Source organism: Colletotrichum gloeosporioides (genome assembly GCF_011800055.1).
Source record: "Colletotrichum gloeosporioides strain Lc1 chromosome Unknown consensus_7, whole genome shotgun sequence".
NCBI lineage: Eukaryota > Fungi > Ascomycota > Sordariomycetes > Glomerellales > Glomerellaceae > Colletotrichum > Colletotrichum gloeosporioides.
Genome location: NW_025544652.1, coordinates 1510288 through 1530524, shown reverse-complemented (window position 1 = coordinate 1530524; position 20237 = coordinate 1510288). Strand labels below are relative to the sequence as shown.

The 20237-nt window shown below is 47.9% G+C and overlaps 6 protein-coding genes across 6 annotated transcripts; 3 read left to right on the top strand and 3 right to left on the bottom strand.

Annotated features, from left to right (window-relative positions):
- Positions 1-259: 259 nt before the first annotated feature.
- On the bottom strand, positions 260-2158 carry GCG54_00001809 (uncharacterized protein; the record flags this gene model as incomplete). The annotated part of the gene is made up of 3 exons (XM_045401913.1): positions 260-1660; positions 1715-1910; positions 1995-2158. 3 exons carry the CDS (start codon positions 2156-2158, stop codon positions 260-262), a joined length of 1761 nt encoding a protein of 586 aa, XP_045270642.1.
- A 1052-nt stretch (positions 2159-3210) lies between these two features.
- GCG54_00001808 (NADPH:adrenodoxin oxidoreductase) lies at positions 3211-4074 on the top strand (the record flags this gene model as incomplete). Its single annotated transcript, XM_045401912.1, has 2 exons — positions 3211-3507; positions 3562-4074. The coding sequence occupies 2 exons, from the start codon at positions 3211-3213 to the stop codon at positions 4072-4074; spliced, it is 810 nt and encodes a 269-aa protein (XP_045270641.1).
- An 872-nt stretch (positions 4075-4946) lies between these two features.
- On the bottom strand, positions 4947-6065 carry GCG54_00001807 (putative electron transfer flavoprotein subunit alpha; the record flags this gene model as incomplete). The annotated part of the gene is made up of 1 exon (XM_045401911.1): positions 4947-6065. One exon carries the CDS (start codon positions 6063-6065, stop codon positions 4947-4949), a length of 1119 nt encoding a protein of 372 aa, XP_045270640.1.
- A 747-nt stretch (positions 6066-6812) lies between these two features.
- On the top strand, positions 6813-9014 carry GCG54_00001806 (SWI/SNF and RSC complexes subunit ssr2; the record flags this gene model as incomplete). The annotated part of the gene is made up of 3 exons (XM_045401910.1): positions 6813-6927; positions 6994-7550; positions 7620-9014. 3 exons carry the CDS (start codon positions 6813-6815, stop codon positions 9012-9014), a joined length of 2067 nt encoding a protein of 688 aa, XP_045270639.1.
- Positions 9015-11327: 2313 nt separating this feature from the next.
- GCG54_00001805 (Carnitine O-acetyltransferase) lies at positions 11328-13324 on the top strand (the record flags this gene model as incomplete). Its single annotated transcript, XM_045401909.1, has 3 exons — positions 11328-11382; positions 11483-13145; positions 13198-13324. Coding segments are annotated over 3 exons (1845 nt in total), but the record flags the coding sequence as incomplete, so codon positions are not given.
- Positions 13325-13843: 519 nt separating this feature from the next.
- Positions 13844-15783, bottom strand: GCG54_00001804 (Adenylyl cyclase-associated protein; the record flags this gene model as incomplete). The annotated part of the gene is made up of 5 exons (XM_045401908.1): positions 13844-14287; positions 14350-14860; positions 14928-15250; positions 15318-15591; positions 15740-15783. 5 exons carry the CDS (start codon positions 15781-15783, stop codon positions 13844-13846), a joined length of 1596 nt encoding a protein of 531 aa, XP_045270637.1.
- Positions 15784-20237: the final 4454 nt, after the last annotated feature.

Genomic DNA, 20237 nt, shown 5'->3' with positions numbered 1-20237 from the left:
TGTTTACAGCTGAACGACCGGAGTGATAAAACAGTCATCGTGCGCAGACTGGACCTCTCTCTTTCTTGTTAGCTAAGTACAACATAATATCCAGTACATGCGGTGTTCAGCGTCTTCGCCAACGAGTCAGCCTGAGCTGGCCATCAGCATTTGAGGTCGACATAAATCGTAACATCGTCCCCGAATCAACTCCCGGAAAATCCCAAATCCGTAGACCAAACCATACAGCATCCCATCTCAGTCCAAGGCCTTTTGAAGTTCAAACTCGGCCCTGTAGCACGCTGTACCTTGAATAGCCATTCTTCGACCCAGCCAGACCCTCCTCGGCGACTTTGCCGCTCACGTTACGTCGTCCATAGGTGGAAGAGTAGGGCTGATTGTCGTAGTCATTACCGGACGACACTTGCCGGTTATTGCCAACCATGACAGGGGGTGTTGCGGCCTTGAGCTCGCCATAGGGTTTTGAGTAAAAGTCAGACTCTGGCTGGATGGAACTGTCGCGGTTGCGTGGCCACGGCTGTCCCGCAAGCGCAGAAAGCCTCGCATCTGCAATATCATTGCTGCCGCTGGCCCGACGGGAATTGAGATTCACCTCAGATAAGGCAGAGTTGCGGGGAGGCAAGAACGATGTCTTGGCTCGTGCGTTCGCCGGGTGAGGGTTTGATGCTAAAGGATTGGGGTGAGGGTTCCCAAGATCGTTCTCGAAATCGCTACCCGCCAGATCATTTTCATCGTTTCCAGAATCGGAATCCTCCACGTTGTAACGTTGGACCAAAGCTTCGTACGCCTTATCACTCGGAAGCTTTTTCTCTGCTGCAACAGCGACATCCATGGCACGGTTTCTCTTCTGCGTGCGCGAGATAAGCGAGTCTGTGGCGAACCAAGTTTCGGTGAATTTGCCTGCGTTGCGAGCTTGGGTCGGGGAGGGAATAACTCCAGAGGAAATAGAAGACCGGGGGTTGTTCGTCTCGTGAAGCGGAACTTCAGTGTAAGAGCCACGGGGTGAAGAACGAGGCATAGACATTCGATTGTATTCACTAGCGACGGCTGAGTTTCTCGGTGAGTTTCCTAGTGGGATCTGATATTGCCGACTGGGGAGATCGGCATGAGAACCACGTGTGCGGTTGGACAGATCAGAGCCGGCTCGAGTTCGTTGGAAAGGAATGCTAGGCGGTCGAGAAAGGTCTTGATACGGTGCGCCGGACCGATGTCGCTCTTCAAGGGGCGTAGAAAGTCGCTTCTCGCCCTCGTCGCTAACGCTGGTCGCGACACTGGATTTGTTCCTCTTATGCTTAGCTCGCGAGGTCAGATGGTCCTCCAAGGGGTTCATGTCTGGAGGCATCTGAGTGATTTTGCGAAACATGAAGCCAAGCCAAGCGGAAATGCAGAATGATATTAGATGCAAGCCCCCAGCACCGATGAATGCATAGCTGACGGCTTGAACAAAGTATTCCACGAGCCTCTGGTCAACCCAGCGAGTCGTCCAGGCTGAGCTACTGTTCATGGCCATCAAGGCACCATATGCGTAAAGAGGCATGGCGGCCAGGTCAGAGATACCGGAAAAGAGTTGATAAGCGGTGGATGACGCAGGGCTGCGGTCCCCGGCTGGCCTGGATAGGTGGTAAATGGCGTAGAAACAGTGTACCATCACGACGCCGGGCTAGCTATCATTAGCATGGTTATCACATGAGCGCGTCGTTTACAGCAAACGTACCGTGATACGCATGACCCACCCAGCGAGAGCTTCGATATTATTCAGCAGGATAAGGAGGGCAAGCAGGCCTGCAGCCCCAACTAGTTGCAGGACTCTGAGAGCCAGCTGGACGATGCGTATGCTCTTGATCCAGCTCTTCGTCCGGGGACTGAGGGACACATAATTGCTAGACCTATGCGACAGCACCATCTGAGCGCTGGATTGCGGTTGGTCAGCACGTGATCAGCGGGTAGTCCGGGCTTTCGGGCAAATGAAATCCAACTGCACAGAAAATGCTCACTCAGGATGGCGATTGAAAGTGACCAACGGCCCAGTGGGCTTGGGCTTGCGCGGCTTCGGCTCCCAACTCGCACGCGTTACTGCTTTAGGGTCGAACTTGGGCTCGGGAAATCGTGAGTCTCGACCGTTGCTCACGGCATTGTAAAGATAGGGCTGCTGAGCCATCTTCGCGGCATTAGACTTGGTTGCTACGTCCTCAGTCGCAGCAACAAAAGAGAGAGACGGATAGAGAGTGTGTGTGAGTGTGCAGTTTTCAGGAATGCTTCCACAGAAGGCGGCGTTGAGGTGAGCTGGCTGGAATGCCGCTGGCTTGATCCAGTCAGTTCAATGTGCGTGGTTGGGACTTTGCCAGAGGTCTCTGGGAGAAATTGAGCATGTGGGATGATGAAGGAGGGGAATGCCCGTAAGGTGAGAGCGAGAGGCTTGGTAGTTAAGAATACCTTGGGGTAAGACGAGACAGAGGGATGTGTCGACCTCAGCTAGCAAGATGCTAGAGTGATGCAGGTCAGGAAGTGAGAGTAAGATAAACCAGGGCAAATCAAGGACTCAAGTGTGCCTGGCTTGACAGTCATTGCCCGTTATCAACATCACGTCCAACGCAGCTTGAAGGCACACTTGTTGCCACAGCAACGGGCGTCTAACACGATGCACAGCGCCTGAAACCTGGCCCAGAGCCCAAAGATGGCGTTTCTCACAGGGCTAGGCTCTGAAAGTTGCTTTTTGGACCTCCTAGTTCAGTTACATATCCACTTTTATCCCGGCGCACTAGTCTTTTACAGGTAACCTGGAAGACAAGGTCGCAGTGAGCGAGCTGAGCGCTGTCACTTGAGTATTTGAGGATGTGCTTGACTACGTACCTACCTCCCTACGCACCTTGGATCTTAGCCACATATTTGCATCTTCACGTCTCCGGACAATCCGGGGCTTTTGCGGTTCCGTCATCCCTCGTCCCCGGCAACACCGCTTCTCACACATCTTCAAGAGGCCCGTGTTGGGGGCGGGCCCTGTACTATATCCGAACTCGTCCGGCCTGCTACGGTTACTCATCATTGAACCTTTTCTGCTTGGTCTGTCTCCCATCCGTCACTCATTAACCGGGCTCATCGCACAGTTCTTATCTCCATATCGTTGCAATCACTGGGATTTTCGACGATACACTCAGCTGGCGACGCAGCGGGCAAGATTTATCATTGCTTGACCGGCCCAGCAGCACCGCCATGCTCCTCCTACCCCGAGTCCGGCCGCTTCTAGGCTGCAGCCATGCTCGGCCTAAGGTGGGCACCGGCAACTCAGCGGTCCGCCTGATCAGCACCGAAGCGTCTATCACAAGGCGAACTCGTTCTCCCGAAGACTCGTTCCGCGTCGCTGTTGTAGGATCCGGCCCCGCTGGTTTTTATGCGTCTTACCGCGTCATGTCTCGGCTCCCAAACGCGAAGATTGACATGTTTGAGTCATTGCCAGTTCCCTTCGGTCTTGTCCGCTTCGGCGTCGCCCCAGATCACCCTGAAGTCAAGGTTGCTTTCTTTCCTCACCCACGTAGTTCGGCTGGACTAACGCAACCATCGTAGAAATGCCAAGATAAGTTTGAGGAGGTCGCTGGCTCTCCCAATTTCACATTTGTTGGCAATGTTTCCGTTGGCGAAGCAGGTTTTCATCCGCATAGCTGCACTATTCCGTTTTCGAGTCTACTACGCCATTACGATGCTGTCTTGTTGTCATACGGGGCAGCAAAAGATAGGACACTTGGTGTTCCGGGGGAATCTGAGCTTCGGGGCATATATTCTGCACGTTCATTCGTTGGCTGGTACAATGGACTTCCCGAGTATGCCGGGCTGGCGCCAGATTTGACCAAAGGCGACGAAGCTGTTATCGTCGGGCAGGGAAATGTTGCTTTGGATGTAGCTCGCATGCTTCTCGAAGATGTAGATGTCTTACGCAAAACAGACATCACCAAAGAAGCGTTAGCCAACCTGGCCGTTTCCCGCATCAAGAGGGTTCATGTCATTGGAAGGCGTGGGCCTATGCAGGTGAGCGTAAAACAAAGTCTCCGCCGTACGCTCGTGGTTGATAACACTCAATAGGCAGCTTTCACCATTAAAGAGGTCAGGGAGCTGATGAAGATTCCCAGTCTTGCTTTCCATCCCGTCGACCCAACCCTCCTCCCCCCTGAAATCAAGACGCTCCCCAGAACGGCAAGGAGACTGATGGAGGTGGTAGCCAAAGGCTCAGCTGTCCGGCCCAATGATGTCGCGAGGTCTTGGTCTCTCGATTTTTGCCTGAGCCCAGTAGAGTTTCTCGCCAGCCCGGAATCTCCGTCCGATGTCGGTAGTACCCGGTTGGAACGAACGGAGTTGTCCTCCAAGTTCGACCCCGGTGCACAGGTTCGCTTAACCGGGGAAACGATAACTGTGCCCTCAGACCTGGTCTTCCGTTCTATCGGCTACAAATCCGTCTCAATACCGGGATTGCAGGATGCGGGCCTTGCCTTTGATGACCGGCGTGGTGTTGTCATGAACGATGGGTGTGGCAGAGTCTTGCGGCATACCTCGGGGAACTCATCAGAATTCGACGCGTCCCCTGGCGTTTATTGCGCCGGTTGGGTGAAGAGAGGGCCAACAGGAGTCATCGCATCGACCATGATGGATGCTTTCGAGACCGGCGACTCAATCATACAGGACTGGTTGTCCGGGTTCCCATTTCTGTCCGGAACTGACGTGAACACCAAGCATGGATGGGCAGGGGTCAGTGCAGAAGTTGGCGACGGGGCCTCGAAAAGAGTATCCTGGGCCGATTGGCAGAAGATAGACAGGGCCGAGAAAGACAATGGCCGTGCTGCGGGCAAAGAACGAGAAAAGTTCACATCCACCAAAGCGATGCTCGATGTTCTTTCGTGAGCGAAACAGAGGCAGGCACCCATGAATAGACTCATCTATGTAGATTACAAAATACTATATCACTGCTTGACCTTCTCAGTCAACTCGGGCACCTTATCGAACAGGTCTCCAACAAGACCAACGTCTGCGACCTGGAAAATAGGAGCATCCGCGTCCTTGTTGATGGCCGCGATGACCTTGCTATCCTTCATACCTGCCAAGTGCTGAATGGCACCAGAGATGCCGACGGCCATATAAAGTTGGGGGGCGACAACCTTGCCAGTTTGGCCTACCTGAAGACTGTTGTCCGCGTAGCCACTATCCACCGCAGCTCTGGACGCACCGACCGCAGCCCCCAAGGAGTCAGCCAGTGGCAGCATCACTTTGTCGAATTCTTCCTTGGACTTGAGGCCTCTGCCACCAGAGACGACTCTGCTGGCAGTTGCGAGGTCTGGCCGGTCGGACTTGGCAAGATCCTCGGAGACCCACTCGGTGGTAGACTCGGACTTAGGGTCGATGCCCGCCTCGACGCCTGCCGAACCAGCGGCGATCTCTGCAGCAGGGAAAGCTGTACCCCGAATTGTGATTATCTTGATGGGATCCGATGACTCGACCGTGGCAATGGCGTTTCCAGCATAAATGGGACGAACGAAGGTATTTTCGCTCTCGATAGACGTAATGTCAGAGATTTGCTGAGAGTCCAGAAGCGCAGCCACGCGGGGCAGGAGGTTCTTTCCGAAGGCAGTGTGTCCAGCGATAACATGGGTGTAGCCGCCCTTCTTGATGTTCTCGACCAACAACGGCGCATAGTTCTCGGGAAGGCCCTGCAAAAAAACAAAAACAGCGTCAGAGTCCAGTTCGTACGCAAGATGTCCGAAGATTTTCCGCTCGGGACAGAAGCAAACCTTGTCGTATGCGCTGTTGTCAACAGCAACGATCTTCTCTACGCCTTCGACCTTGGCCGCCTCCTCTGCAACTCCCTTGATGTTGCTTCCCGCCACGAAACCGTGAATTGGTCCGCCGAGCTTCTTCGCCGCGGTGATGGCGCTCAAAGAACCGTGGTTCAATTGACCTTCCCTCTGTTCCAAGAGGGCGAGAGTGGATAGTAGACTCCTTGTCGATCTTGATCGGAGCCCCGACAGTCCGCTGGTCGCCCAAGCAGCCCCGCTGACAGCGGCTCTTCGGGTTGGGAACAGCATAATGATTCAAACAGATAGAAAAGCGGAAAGGTATGCTTGAGTTCGAAATAAGAGAGAGCCGCCCGAAACTCGAGAGAAGCAGGCGTTGTCCGGCTGTTGCGGTGGACGACGCAAATAGATAGGAACGGTTTGATGCGGCCCGAGGTTACTACGCCGAGTTCGCATGAAGCCTTCCTCAACTGCCAATGTGCCGTCATCAGAAGGGAGGACCTTCGGCCAAACGCCGGGGGTGGCTCTAGGTCGAACGAATCGGCTTTATGTCTGCTTTTCCCGGCCGTGCAGCCTCAGGAACAGAGCGTCGGAGATCACGTGTGCGTGTACGAAGATACGCACCTGTGGTGTTTTAGGTTACCTAAGCCAAGGTGGTCCCCAGAGAAGGTCGCAGTGCCCAGAGCTGGTAGCGCCAGCTTACCTTCCCTAGTCTGTCGCAAGTACCTACCTACCTTAAACAATACCTATTATCCAGCCTGCCGTCCCCCAGCATCTCGCGCCAAAATTTCTCCAGGCCCAGACGCGACTACTCCATAACCACCACACCTCGCTACTCACCATCAACACCACGCGCTGCTAGAGGGGTAAAACCTGTGGGCTGCATCATCAAAACCAAAGACGCCAGTCGCATGCCACAGATTGATCCAATCGACTGTCTCTGACTCCGATTTGCGCGTCGCGCCATTGCATTTACTCGCGACTTTCCGGTAGCCTTGATGTCCGTTGCCTCCTGAGGTTCCTTCGCCCAAAGTTATCATGGAGGACCAGACTACCTACGGCTTATCTAGTGCTGCCTCCCCCGGCAGCAACCCAATTCTTTCTCAGCCGCCGTTGCAGCCTTCTGCAACTACATCTGGAGATGGCGCCGAAGGTACATGTTCCCGTCTGACTGTCCCGTTGTCGACGCAGCCCCAACTAAATCAACCTCACTGAGCAGACGTCCAGATGACCGAGGGCCCTATCGCGGAACCCAATATCAAGCAAGATAGCGCGACGCCTGCACCCGGCATGACTTCCGACAACCCCCTCGATGCCCCCGATGGCCCAGCGCCCGAGGCTACCCAAGACGAGGACATGGCAGGTGCACGCGATGAGGTCAAGGACGGCCAATCGAAAGAGGGGGACGATGCCGGAACTGGAACCGATGCGGATGGGCAGGACTCCAAGACCAAGGAGACGCTGGAAAATGCGGCGAGGGAGCACCTCATCTCTCAAACACACGCCATCGTCCTGCCAAGCTACAGCACCTGGTTCGACATGAACGCCATTAACGACATCGAGCGCAAGGCCATGTCTGAATTCTTTAACAGCCGCAACCGCAGCAAAACCCCGGCCGTTTACAAGGACTACCGCGACTTCATGATCAACACGTATCGTTTGAACCCGGTTGAATACCTTACTGTCACAGCTTGCCGACGCAATCTGGCCGGAGATGTCTGCGCCATCATGCGGGTGCACTCTTTTCTTGAGCAGTGGGGCTTGATCAACTATCAAGTAAGTTTCTTTTGGTTTCCATCTTTATAGGTGTATGTGGTGCCATGATCAGGGTTAACAGTGAACCAGGTTGATGCCGAGCAAAGACCATCGCATGTTGGCCCACCATTCACCGGCCACTTCAAGATCATCTGTGACACGCCCCGTGGTCTTCAGCCGTGGCAGCCGTCTGCTGATGCCGTTGTGTCGGCTGGAAAGCCTAGCGCGGACACAGAGAAGAAAGCGTCGGCGACGTCTGGTCCCAAGACCGACGTCAACCTCGAGGTTAGCCGTAACATTTACGAGGCAAGCGCCAAGGGCGCAAAGCTCAACAAGACGGAGCCTAAGACCAATGGAGATGCACCAATTACCAATGGCATCTCAGGTGTCGAGGAGGCAACGAAGACGCCTATTGTTAAGGTCAATTGCCATACCTGCGGTATTGATTGCACCAGACTATACTATCACAGCTCTCAAACCGATCCCAACTCCAAGACCAAGTACGATGTCTGCCCAAGCTGCTACCTTGAAGGCCACCTGCCTGGCAACCAGACCAGTGCTCAATTCACTAGGATGGAGAACCCCACTTACACAACTGTTCTTGACCGAGATGCGCCTTGGAGCGATGCAGAAATCCTACGACTCCTGGAAGGTATCGAGAGGATGGATGACGACTGGAACGAGATTGCGGACCACGTTGGCACTCGCACTCGTGAGGAGTGCGTCCTGCAGTTTTTGTCCCTAGACATCGAGGCCAAGTACGCAGACGACCTTGCTGTGAACGCACCTACGGGTCTTGCCATGCTTGGAACACAGGGTGGCCACCTTCCTTTCAGCCAGGTGGATAACCCTGTCATGTCTGTGGTTGGGTTCCTCGCGGGTCTCGCAGATCCTGCGAGCACGGCTGCTGCTGCCAACAAGTCGGCCGAGGAGCTCACACGGAAGCTGCGTAGGCGTCTGGAGGGAGGCGACTCAGGCGAGCTGGCGACTACTAACGGCAAGGGCAAGGACAAAGATGGCGACTCGATGGAGATTGACGTTACCACAACCACGACCACCACTACAACCACAACGACTCTGGCAACGATCCCGATGGCCACGATGGGTGCCCGGGCTGCTGGTCTGGTGTCGCATGAGGAGCGCGAGATGACACGGCTTGTTTCAGCGGCGGCCAACCTCACACTTCAAAAGCTTGAACTGAAGTTGAAGTACTTCAACGAGATGGAGGCCATCTTACAGGCGGAACGAAGAGAGCTTGAGCGGGGCCGCCAACAACTGTTTTTGGACCGCCTTGCATTCAAGCGTCGTGTTCGCGATGTGCAGAACTCCTTGAAGACAGCAGTTGAGGCGGGTGGGGATCAGGGCCTCAAATTGGCTCAGGACGCCATGACGGACGGCGCAAATCTTACGTTCCAAGCTGTTCCTGAATCCAGTGCAGTACAGCCATTGAGCAGCGAGGGCCAGATCAAGAGCTTCGAGGCTTGAGTGATCGCCATCGATTGGGTAGCCAAGAGCAACTGAGAAGTCATTAAAAATGATGGAAGCGAGTGACGGCGGCGACGAAGGGTTGATGTTTCCGTTTTCTTTCTTCTTCTATTCCGAAGGGTTTGGATTGGCGACGAATAAGGTAGGAAATGGAACGAATAATTGCGGGGTGTGATTTGACATCGTTTTGGTATTCCAGGGCAGGCGTCCAAGGGATTCCTGAAGGCTTGGCGACGCATTGTCTCCTAGTGCAAGTACGTGTATTAGATACAAAAAGCCATTTACCTATCTGTATGCTCTCTTGTTGATAAGCGGACGCTCCAGGCTCGGAAAAGTCAACTTTGTGCAGCGCCTCGAGGGTGTATTAGTAGCATCAAGGTCTAGGCTTACGAGATGGGTTGGGAGGGATTCGAAGATCCCCGTGCTCCGAAACTATGAAAGGAGTTCTGGTCCGTTCGTCCAGGACATCCGTTAGCCCAGTCCGGAACAGTCCGGTGTCTTGTTCATCCGTTCTTTGTGCCGCTGAGTGGCTCCCTGTGACAGAACCCTCTTTGCCTGTCGCCTGCTAGACCGTGCTGCGACAGGGAAACACATGACTGAGAGGAAAGAAGACGACGACGGGAGAGATGGAAGCAAAGCCTGAGTCTGCCCGCATGACACTGCTGCCAGGGCGGGCGCGAAGGGCGGGCGCGAAGCGCGGTTGTCGTTTGGCCCGGTCACGCATCTGGGCATACCCAGGCGAACCCCGAGCCTACTGCGTAGGTTGGAGATCTAATAGCTGAAGTAGCTTGGACAAGTGGATGAGTTGCGGACAAGGCTCACGAACCCGTCAAGAAGAGCAGCATCTAACTCGATCGTGGAGTCGTCTAGTTGTGGTACAAGTGGCGATCGAGGCCAAGACACGCTGTGCACTTCATTGGGGAGCCCAGCACGACTCGGGTGCGGGGCACGTGCCTACCCAGCGGACTTTCAAACCTCTAATATCTGTCTTACACTGTGTAGGTAAGGTAGGTACATACCTGGGTACCGCAGTGGAGGAAGAAGAGTACGTACGGGGTAGTGCAGGACCCCCTGTTTTGCCTCGGCTCAAAGGCTCCGGAATCAGCCACGGTTGCCGGCAGCACCGCCCAGCGCCGAGGGACACCAACGAGCAATCAGGGTGCAGGTTCCCCATTCCCCCAGTTCCTGCTCCGCCGAGCAGTCACTTTCAATGAACCGGGGTTGGACACGGGGAGGGCAGGTTTGTTCCGTACGTACCCCATCGTACTTCCCCGTCCCTGAGGTATTTGGTTATCCGCAGGTCAAGGCAAATTGACCTTCGCTCAGGAGGGAAGAGAAGGAACGGAAGATGAGAAATGATATTGATCAAAGCCCAGCGCCAGCACCATCTCCGAGTCCAAGCCAGAATCAAGTCCGGCATCACATCACAAAAGCGCACCCAGCCCTCGTGGAATAGCGTAACTTGGTTCTTCTCCAATCGATGTTTCCCATGCCCTCGTCCTGATCTTTATTGCCTTTCGTCTTGTCGGCGCTTTCTCCCTACCTTAGTTACCTGATTACTTTCTGTACCTCAGCTAAACGTGCCGTGCTACACCACATTACAGCTGCCGCAGCTACGCTGTCGCACTCAGACAGCCGTCATCCTGTCTGTCCATCGACTGGATCAATTCCACCTTCGTCTACGCGTCCTCCATCATCCCGAGGCATTTTTTCCCAGTTACCACTCCCGTTACCGTTACCGCTGCCGCTGCCGCCGCACCTCCCTCCCTCACGAGGCCAGTCCCCCGCCTCCGATTCTTACCTACCTCTCTCACGCACACACACGCCACATCCCTGCCCCGGTTGATTAAGGCCCGCGTGGGTGCTGGGTTGCTGGGTTTTGGCTTGTGACAAGCAGCCACTCTGTCGACGGCTAGGATCCGCTCCGATCCATAACGACTGACTTGCTGCTCGACTGCCGCGGATCTCTGCGGCTACGTGTGCCAACTATTTTAATACTACTTCCACACGCACCAGTCGCTGCATCTAAACAAATATTGGTCATGTCGGCTATCTTGCGAGCTCTGGAGGCTAGGTCTGCCACCGCAAGATCCAACATACGACTGCAAAGGTTCAATCGTCCGGTGAGTTGGACAACCCACCCCGTGGAATACTTCAGACACTCGCTTTCCACCTGCCTCCTCCCGTACACCGCGCCCATTGCCTCCCCCACTCCGCCCACTTGTGTGTTCCGTTACAGTCGCCCGTACTTCCCTTCTTCTTTCTTCTCCAACTCGACCGTATATTTTCTAACCGGTCTACTTTTCATTCCAGACCATCGCAGTCATGGCGCCAGCAGCGAAGCGGAACAACAGTTCGCTGCCTTCTGGTAAGTCCTTCTGCGTCCCTGCGCCAGTCGATCCTGAATGCGCTCAGTCATAGCCACGGCGCATCTCATACCACTATGCTAACGGCGTCGCCAAACTCAGGCTACGTCGAGGACAAGTCCAAGGGACCGATGCTGAGATTCCAGGATTCCCTGCCTCGGCTGCCCGTACCCTCCTTGGAGGAGACTGCTGCCCGTTACGTCAAGACCCTGCACCCTCTCCTTTCAGAGTCCGAATTCGCCGCCAGCAAAAAGGCCGTCGAGGAATTTGTCAAGCCCGGCGGCATTGGCAGCAAGCTACAAGAAAAGCTACTTGCGCGCAGAGAGGATTCTGCTCACAGAAACTGGCTGTACGAGTGGTGGAACGATGCCGCATACCTGAGCTACCGCGACCCTGTCGTCCCCTACGTCAGCTATTTCTATTCCCACCGCGACGACCGTCGCCGGAGGAATCCTGCCAAGAGAGCAGCAGCCATCACCTCGGCTGTACTCGAATTCAAGAAGGAGGTTGACGACGGCACTCTGGAGCCTGAGTACATGAAGAAGCTCCCGATCTGCATGGACAGCTACAAGTGGATGTTCAACACCAGCCGTGTCGCTGCAAAGCCTGCCGACTATCCTGTCAAGTTCTCGCACAAGGAGCACAAGCACATCATCGCCATTCGTAAGAACCAATTTTTCAAGATTCTCCATGAGGTCGATGGCAAGCAGCTTAATGCCTCGGAGCTGGAACAACAGTTTAGCAAGGTTTACGAGCTGGCCCAACGAGTGCCTGCTGTTGGTGCCCTCACCAGCGAGAACCGGGACGTTTGGGCGGACGCACGCGAAATCCTGCTGAAAGCCAGCCCGAAGAACTCTGCCGCATTGGAAACCATTGAGGCTTCTTCCTTCGTTGTTTGTCTCGACGATGCTTCTCCTGTGACCCTTGAGGAGCGCGCGCATCAGTATTGGCACGGTGACGGCGCAAACCGTTGGTATGACAAGCCTTGCCAGTTCATCGTCAACGACAATGCCACCTCGGGCTTCATGGGAGAACACTCCATGATGGACGGAACCCCTACTCACCGCCTCAACGACTTCATCAACGACCTCATCTTTAACAACAAGATTGATCTATCTGACCCTTCCATCCGCTCTAACTTGCCAGAACCTCAGGTTGTCAAGTTCGATGTGACGAAGGAGGTCCAGGCGGAGATCGACCGGGCGACTAAGGACTTCCATGATGTAATTGGCCAGCATGAGCTGGCTGTCCAGGCGTATCAAGGCTACGGCAAGGGTCTCATCAAGAAATTCAAGTGCTCGCCCGACGCATATGTTCAGATGATTATCCAACTGGCTTACCACAAGATGTACGGCAAGAATCGGCCCACCTACGAGTCGGCTGCTACCCGCCGCTTCCAGCAAGGCCGGACCGAGACATGCCGGACCGTTTCGGATGCGTCGGTTACATGGTGCAATGCCATGGCGGATCCTAATATCGAGGATAAGGAAAAGGTTGACCTGTTCCGCCAGGCTATCGATGCCCACCTCGAGTACATCACAGCGGCCTCGGATGGCAAGGGTGTTGACAGGCATCTTTTCGGGCTCAAGAAGCTTCTCGAGCCCGGCCAAGAGATGCCGGCCATCTACCAAGATCCTGCGTTCTCGTATTCCGCTTCTTGGTATCTCTCAACCTCGCAGCTGAGCTCCGAGTTTTTCAACGGATATGGATGGAGCCAGGTCATTGATGCTGGCTTTGGTATCGCCTACATGATCAACGAAAACAGGTATGCCGCCATGAATACGTCACCAGTGCCGTTCATAAACTGACACATTTAGCATCAACTTCAACGTTGTTTCCAAGGGTCTCGGCAGCCAGCGGATGAGCTTCTTCCTGAATGAAGCCGCTGGCGACATGCGCGATCTGCTTATGCCGACAGTTAAGCCAGCAAAGGCTAAGCTATAGATTCGGCGGAAGCGGAACCGGGATGTTATCAAAATAGACGCGGTCAATACTTCTTGTACAACCTCGTATTTGTGAGTGCGCCTGTGTCGGGGCGGCCGAAAGTGGTTTTTAGCATCTATACAGTAGAAGCGTGTCAATTATAGACGGACCAGGTTTGTCAACCAATTTGACGATCACCTTGGCGATCAATTTGACCTGTTCCAATACGTATCGCTTGAGTAACTCTGCACAATCCTTCAGAACAAGTAGCCAAAGGTAGGTAGTATTGTATTTGCTTCCGTTTTCTCGAGCTCGAATCCCTCTATAGACAGGATGGGGATGGGACACGAGTGAAAGCGCTCGGGTAAGCACGCTGAGTCGAAAGAGAAATTGAAGGGGGCCAAAACCAGAAGTCTCCGTTGGGTTCTTGTAGGTACAAACGGATGTTGACTTGCGGTGTAAAAATGAGCAAACCGCCGCCATGCTGACGCCCGTGATGCCGCTCAATTCTTTTGTGATTTGTATCGGAAGAATGTCGGACTAGCCAGAGTGAGATACAATCTCGTTGACCAAATCACCCTTGCTCTCGTCAAAGTAGGAGCAAATCTGGGACGGCAAAGGCACCTCCTTGTAGTCCTCGTCTTCCCCTGAGATAACGTTAAGGTTGATGCCGGAGGACTTGCTCGAGTAAATCTTGGTTCCCGTGCTCTCCTTGCTGAAATAAATCTGGGCACCGTCGATCGAGTCCATCAAGACGGCCGGCACAGCACCAAGCACTTGTAACGCAAAGTTTTGGGACTTGATAACATCCACTGTGGATATCAGAGACTCCACGATGAGGGACAGACGCGTTGAATTCTCAATGGTGACCGCATTGGCCTTGCCCTTTACAATGATGGTGGTATTGTTGCACCTGCTGATGAGAATTGAGTGAGAGATGGAGGCTTCGATCTCAATCGGCTGGGCCTCCTTCTCAAAATTTTCCTATCCGATCAAGTCAGCCGCTGTTGCACTTTCGGCGCGTAAATTGATTGCATGAGGCCTACAATAGTCCACTTGTTGCCCTCAAGCACCTTCTTGGGTGGCTTTTTAACGCGCATGCTCTCCGGCTTCGGCTTTCTCTGAGGGGCTGGGCTCTTGCCGCGCGCTGAACCATCATGTTCCGGCACTGTAGAACTGGCACGAAGAGAGGGGTTCTTATGCGTCATCTCCGACCTGTCAACCTTGCGCAGACCTTTGGTCACAGCCTCGCCCTTGTTCAGCTCGGAGAAGACTGCACCCAGCCCACCTTTTCCGCCAGTCTCTTCCTTAATCTCAAGAACTGGAGGAGGGCCGGGAGGTGGTGGCGGCGGCGGCAAAGCGCCTGCGGGAGGCGGTGGGGGAGGAGCGGCGGCGGCGACGGCCGTGGCAGACGCCGTAAGGGACTTGGCAACCTCCTGAGCCGGCTGGCCCTTCGGGTTCCATGGGATACCGTTGGGAAAGTGCTGCTTGACGTATTCGGCCAGATCGCGGAAAACCTGGTAGAAAGCATTAACCCACTCCACCTGCTGGGTGTCCCTGTGAGTTGCCAGTCAGCATAGACAAATACACTTGGTTAAAGCCATCAACCCAGGAGACACCTTACTTGTCCTTTTGCTCCTTCAATACCCTGTTACCAAAGAATTGTGCAGAACCCAAAGAATCTTCAACGTGCTTGTAAGGACGATTGTCGACGGTGACCCATGCGAGGACCATAGATCCTTCAGCTACAGCGCTGAGCTGCACGAAGACGGGAGAACCTCGGTTGGATTCTTTTATGTTGCTGACGGCAACGAGAGCCTCGTTGATGGGCTTGAGCAGGTCCTGGTACACGGCCATCTCGGCGCCATTCAAGTCGGGCTTCTTGGCCTTGGTGGTGATGAGCAAGAAGTGACGCTGAGCTTGGAACCCCTGCAAAACCTTGGCGGCCTATGTTGCGGACACTGTATCAGCATCACCTGTAAATTTCGCTTGATGTATCTTGCGTCGGACGGACCTGATCGGCAATGAGACCACCCAGCTGCTTGCTGATTTTGACATATTTGTCAACGGTTGTGGCTAACAACTGATCAAACTCTTCGATGGACTCGGGAACGGGTTCAGGGGGGGCTTGGGGAGCTGCGGCAGCTTGCGGCGGAGGCGGCGCAGGCAAAGACGTATTGGAGGCTGACGGCGGCGTGGCAACGGATTGGTTCAGCGAGGGGACAGCTTGAGGGAGTTCGATGGTAGAAGAGGCGATATCTTCGAGTCTGGCAGTGGCAGCTTCGAGCCTATTTTCAAAGTTAGGAGCTTCCAAAGCACTGTCCAGGTAACGTCGGGCAAAGGCAGGGGCGAGCGCTTAGCAGAAGTGATCGAATCTGCCGCATCATGGTTGATGGCAAGGTTGATTTGCGCAGAATGTGGGTGATAGCCGCGTACCGCTTGATGAGGGTTGTAAGGTTGTGCATATTGTTCGTTGCCATGTTGGTCCAAAGTGAAGCCGGAGCTTCTCGTAAGGCAAGCGGAAAGTGCAGGGGAAGTTAGGTCGGGAAAAGCACAAAGGTGAATGACGGGCAGGAGAGATGGTGTGACTTCAGGAGTTGGGAGATGGAGCTCTCAATTGGCGGGGTGTTCCAGTAACAGTAACAGCGACAGGAATAGCGATCGCAGGACAAGTCTGCGGTGCTTGATGCTTCGCAATGCAACACGGCTTGGGGTTACCGGGCAGGGAGCTCGAGTCGGGTCGAAAAGTGGGAAGAGAGACGACAAAGTATTGTAAGGAGGTTTCAGGAGATGCGGGCCTGCTAGGATAGGGATAAATGCGTGCGCGCTAGGGCGAAGCAATGGGAATGGAATCGGGCGCACTGGAAGCTGGTGGTCGACGGAGAAAAGCGGCGCAGGGTGCAAATGGTGGACGAGGTGTTTTGAAAGGGTGTTATCGCAAGCATCCAATATCATGCCCAAGACGGTGTTGTGGACAGAAGCAACGCGTACCATGGCTGGAGGCAATGGAAGTCAGTAAGTACCTAGAGCTCGAGTGGACCTACCTTACGTGCCTACCTACGCGGAGGGGCCCCCCTTCTGGACAGAGGTAGGGTCATTCTTATTCCTTTATGCTTTTAGGGGCCACAAGGGTCTAACGGATAGGGCCTACTGTACGCTATTCTTAGCTCTTGATACTAGCACTCTTTTCAATCTATTTCTTCTCTCTATTATTATTTTTACTCTATAAGTAAAGTAATTTATTTCTAATAAAGTTATATAAAAGTAATCTAATAATTTAAGCTATAAAATAGATATAAATAAATAAAGAAACTAAATAAAAGAGTAAGTTATAATTAACTTTTACTATNAAGGGGGGATATTAATATATAATATTCTTTTATAATAATAATAATAATATAAGAATAATAATAAGGCTTAACTTACTTTAATATTCTATATAAAATAAACTAATAAAGTTTATAGTATTAAACCTNAGTTTAAAGTATTAAACCTTATATAAAAATACTCTATTTATTATAACTTATAACTATAATGTTAATTATATAATATATATAGTTATATAAGTACTTTATATAACTAGTAGTTTAGTAAGTTATATTTTAAATTATCTTTCTCTTTACTTTTCCTTATTAGAAGAGGAAACCTATAAAGAATAATAACTAGAGTTATTAGGATATATTAATTTCCTTATTATTATCTATATAATTAAATACCTATAAATGCTTAGGATTATTACCTTTTATTATAATATAAGCCTATCTATAACTTTATACTATATAGGCGTATATATTACGCCCCTGAATATGCTTATACTTATACTAATAGGTTATAAGCTTAGTTTAGAGATAACCTCTATTCCTTTTATTTCTTTACCTCTTCCCTACCTATCTATAAAGCCCTACCTCTATTTAAGGGTTATATATACTAAAAATCGATCTTTTAAACACTTTTCTATCTATACTACTTATATAGAAGCTAATATACTAACTAGACTAGTAGTTTAGTTCTATAAGATATACCTCTTATAAATCTATATAATTAATCCTATATAAATTAATTATACTTCTATTAATCTTTCCTTAAATAAATAATTTCTTATTACTACTTTATTTAATTTATATCTCTTAGATTATCTCTTTAAATTATCCTTTAATTTACTCTTAATCTAATTTAAACTTATATTTATAGTATAATAGACTTCTTTTTAATTAATCTACTATATAAAATATATATCTNTACTTATAGTATAATAGACTTCTTCTTAATTAATCTACTATATAGGATATATATCTCCTTAATTTAATAGAAGTTTAGTTAAAAAAGATATTAATTAAAGAGAAGGAATAAAAACTACTCTTNAAGAAGATATTAATTAAAGAGAAGGAATAAAAACTACTCTTTTTATTAGTTAAACTTTAACTTTTTAGGTTTATAACTATTATAACTTAACTATAAGAACTATTATATTATATATATAATAGCTCTTTAGTTATATAACCTTATTATTANACCTTTATAAAACTTATAACTATATATTATATAGTAATAAAGTAATAATAACTAATCCTAAAGTTTAGTTCCCTAAGCTTATAAGCTTTAAGAACTATAAAGTATAAGCTATATATATAAAAGCCCTACTATATAGTAAAGATATTACTATAAACCTTATTAAACCTATATCTAAAAATAATTTAGATAAAAACTATAAAGTTTTAAGTTATATATAGTTATTCTATAATAATAGTCCACTTAGGGTTATAAAAGATAATAAAGATGTTTATATAACTTAGAATTATCTAAAATCCCTATATAAGTCTATAGGTTTTATAAATAAGTTTTTAACCTATAAAGAGTTCTTTAATNATACCTCTTTAGATAACTTTAAATCTATAGAAGATTATATAAATAAAATAAAAGAACTTATAGATAACTTATCTTATAATAAGCTTAAACTATTAAATTAAGTAATTATAGTTTATATACTTAATAGTTTAAATAAGACTTATAAAGCTTTTATAACCTCTATAACTTAGTTTCTTAGGACTAACCCTTCTACTTATAACTTAGACTCTTTATATATTAATCTTATAGATAAGTATAAGAGAAAAAGAGGTAAAGAAGTAGTTAATNTACTACTAAGGGTAATAATATAAATAAAAAATAAAATAAAAACTAAGAAAATAATAAAAAGAAAAATAAAAATAAGATAAATAAAAAACTCTAAAAAAAAAAAAAGTTTATACTATAAAAATTATAAGAAAATAAACTATATTAAAAAAAACTATACTTTTCTATATCCTAAAAAAGTACTTAGTTAGTAGAAAAAACCTTCTACTAATATTACTAATACTAAAGATAAAGAAAAAGAAGTAGTTAATATAATTACTATAGATAATATTACTCTCTATATATCTCTTAATAATCTTAAGAATCTTATAGATTTAATAGATTTATCTTCTAATAAAGAAGAAAAAGATATTCTTTTTAAGAATATAAGTTATATTACTCTTAATAATATAAATAATGAAATACTAGGCTACTAGCCTTATATTATAAAATTTAATTAGTATTAACTATAAAAGCTAAACTAGTTCTCTCGCCCTCTACTAATAACCTTTAGGTTATATAACTATAAGTAGTTTAAACTTAAATATTTTCTTTACCTCTATGCTCCTCTAACTTTAACTATTATAATAAGCTAAGTTAACTATCTTTCTCTAGCTACTTCTATCTATATATTATATTTAATCTATACCTATCTTCTATTATTTCCTCTATTATTTAGATATTTATATTGCTCTACTAAGTATAAAAGCCCTAAAGCCTCTATACTATTATATTATTATAATATCTTCTACCCTACTATATAGTCTTAATATAAGAAGAGCCTTACTACTATTAGCTATACTTTTAATATTAGATTCACCCTTCTTAATTTACTAACTACTTAAGCTACTTTAGCTATCTTAAAGAAGCTTATAAGATATTTATAGGTATTAGAATTATTATTAGTAGCCTTAACTATATCTATATTAATCTTAAAGCTATATAACTACTATAGATCATTTTTATTAGTTATAGCTTTAAATAAGTATAATTTAGTAAATTTAAAAAGGGTTATCTTATTAATATAGGTAAATAGGCTATAATTAGAGCCCTTAATATCTTTAACTTTAGTTTTATAGATTAGGTTATCTAATTTAGCTTTACTTAGTTTATATATATATTTAAAGAGGGGGAAGGATATTATAGTTACTATATATATAGGAGGAGAATATAAGGAATAGACTTAAAACCTTATTTAAAGTAGTAATTAAGTTTTCATATTATAGCTATAAGAACCCTTTTAGCTATAATAGTAAAGAATTATACTATTAAGCTTATATTCTTAAGTATAAGTTTAAGCTATTACTAAGCTCTAGCTACTTAAGTTATAAATATTATTAGTATTTTACGTTATAGATAACGCCTTTATAATATTATAAATAATACTCTTATAATTAGATAATAGTATTATAAATAACACTCTTACTAGTATATTTTACTACTCTACTACCTACCTACTTACCCTCTTCTATATAGCTAAAGATAAGTTAAGCTAAAAGTTAATAACTAGTTATACTAAGATTTATTTATTTACTTTATTAAAATTAAGTATAAGTTAAAGTGTTACTATTAAGTTTAAAGTATAGGGAGAAATATATATAGAGTAAACTATAATACCTACTTATATAGGTTAACTAAACTACTAATATAAATAATAATACTAATAATCCTTTTTTAAGTTATTTAATTAACTAATTTTTTATTAAGGAAAAAAGAAAAATAAGGAGTTATATTAATAATAATAAAAAGTAATTAATTTTTATATTAATACTATAGCTACTATTTATATAGTTAATAACTATAACCTTATAAAAAATCCTATAAA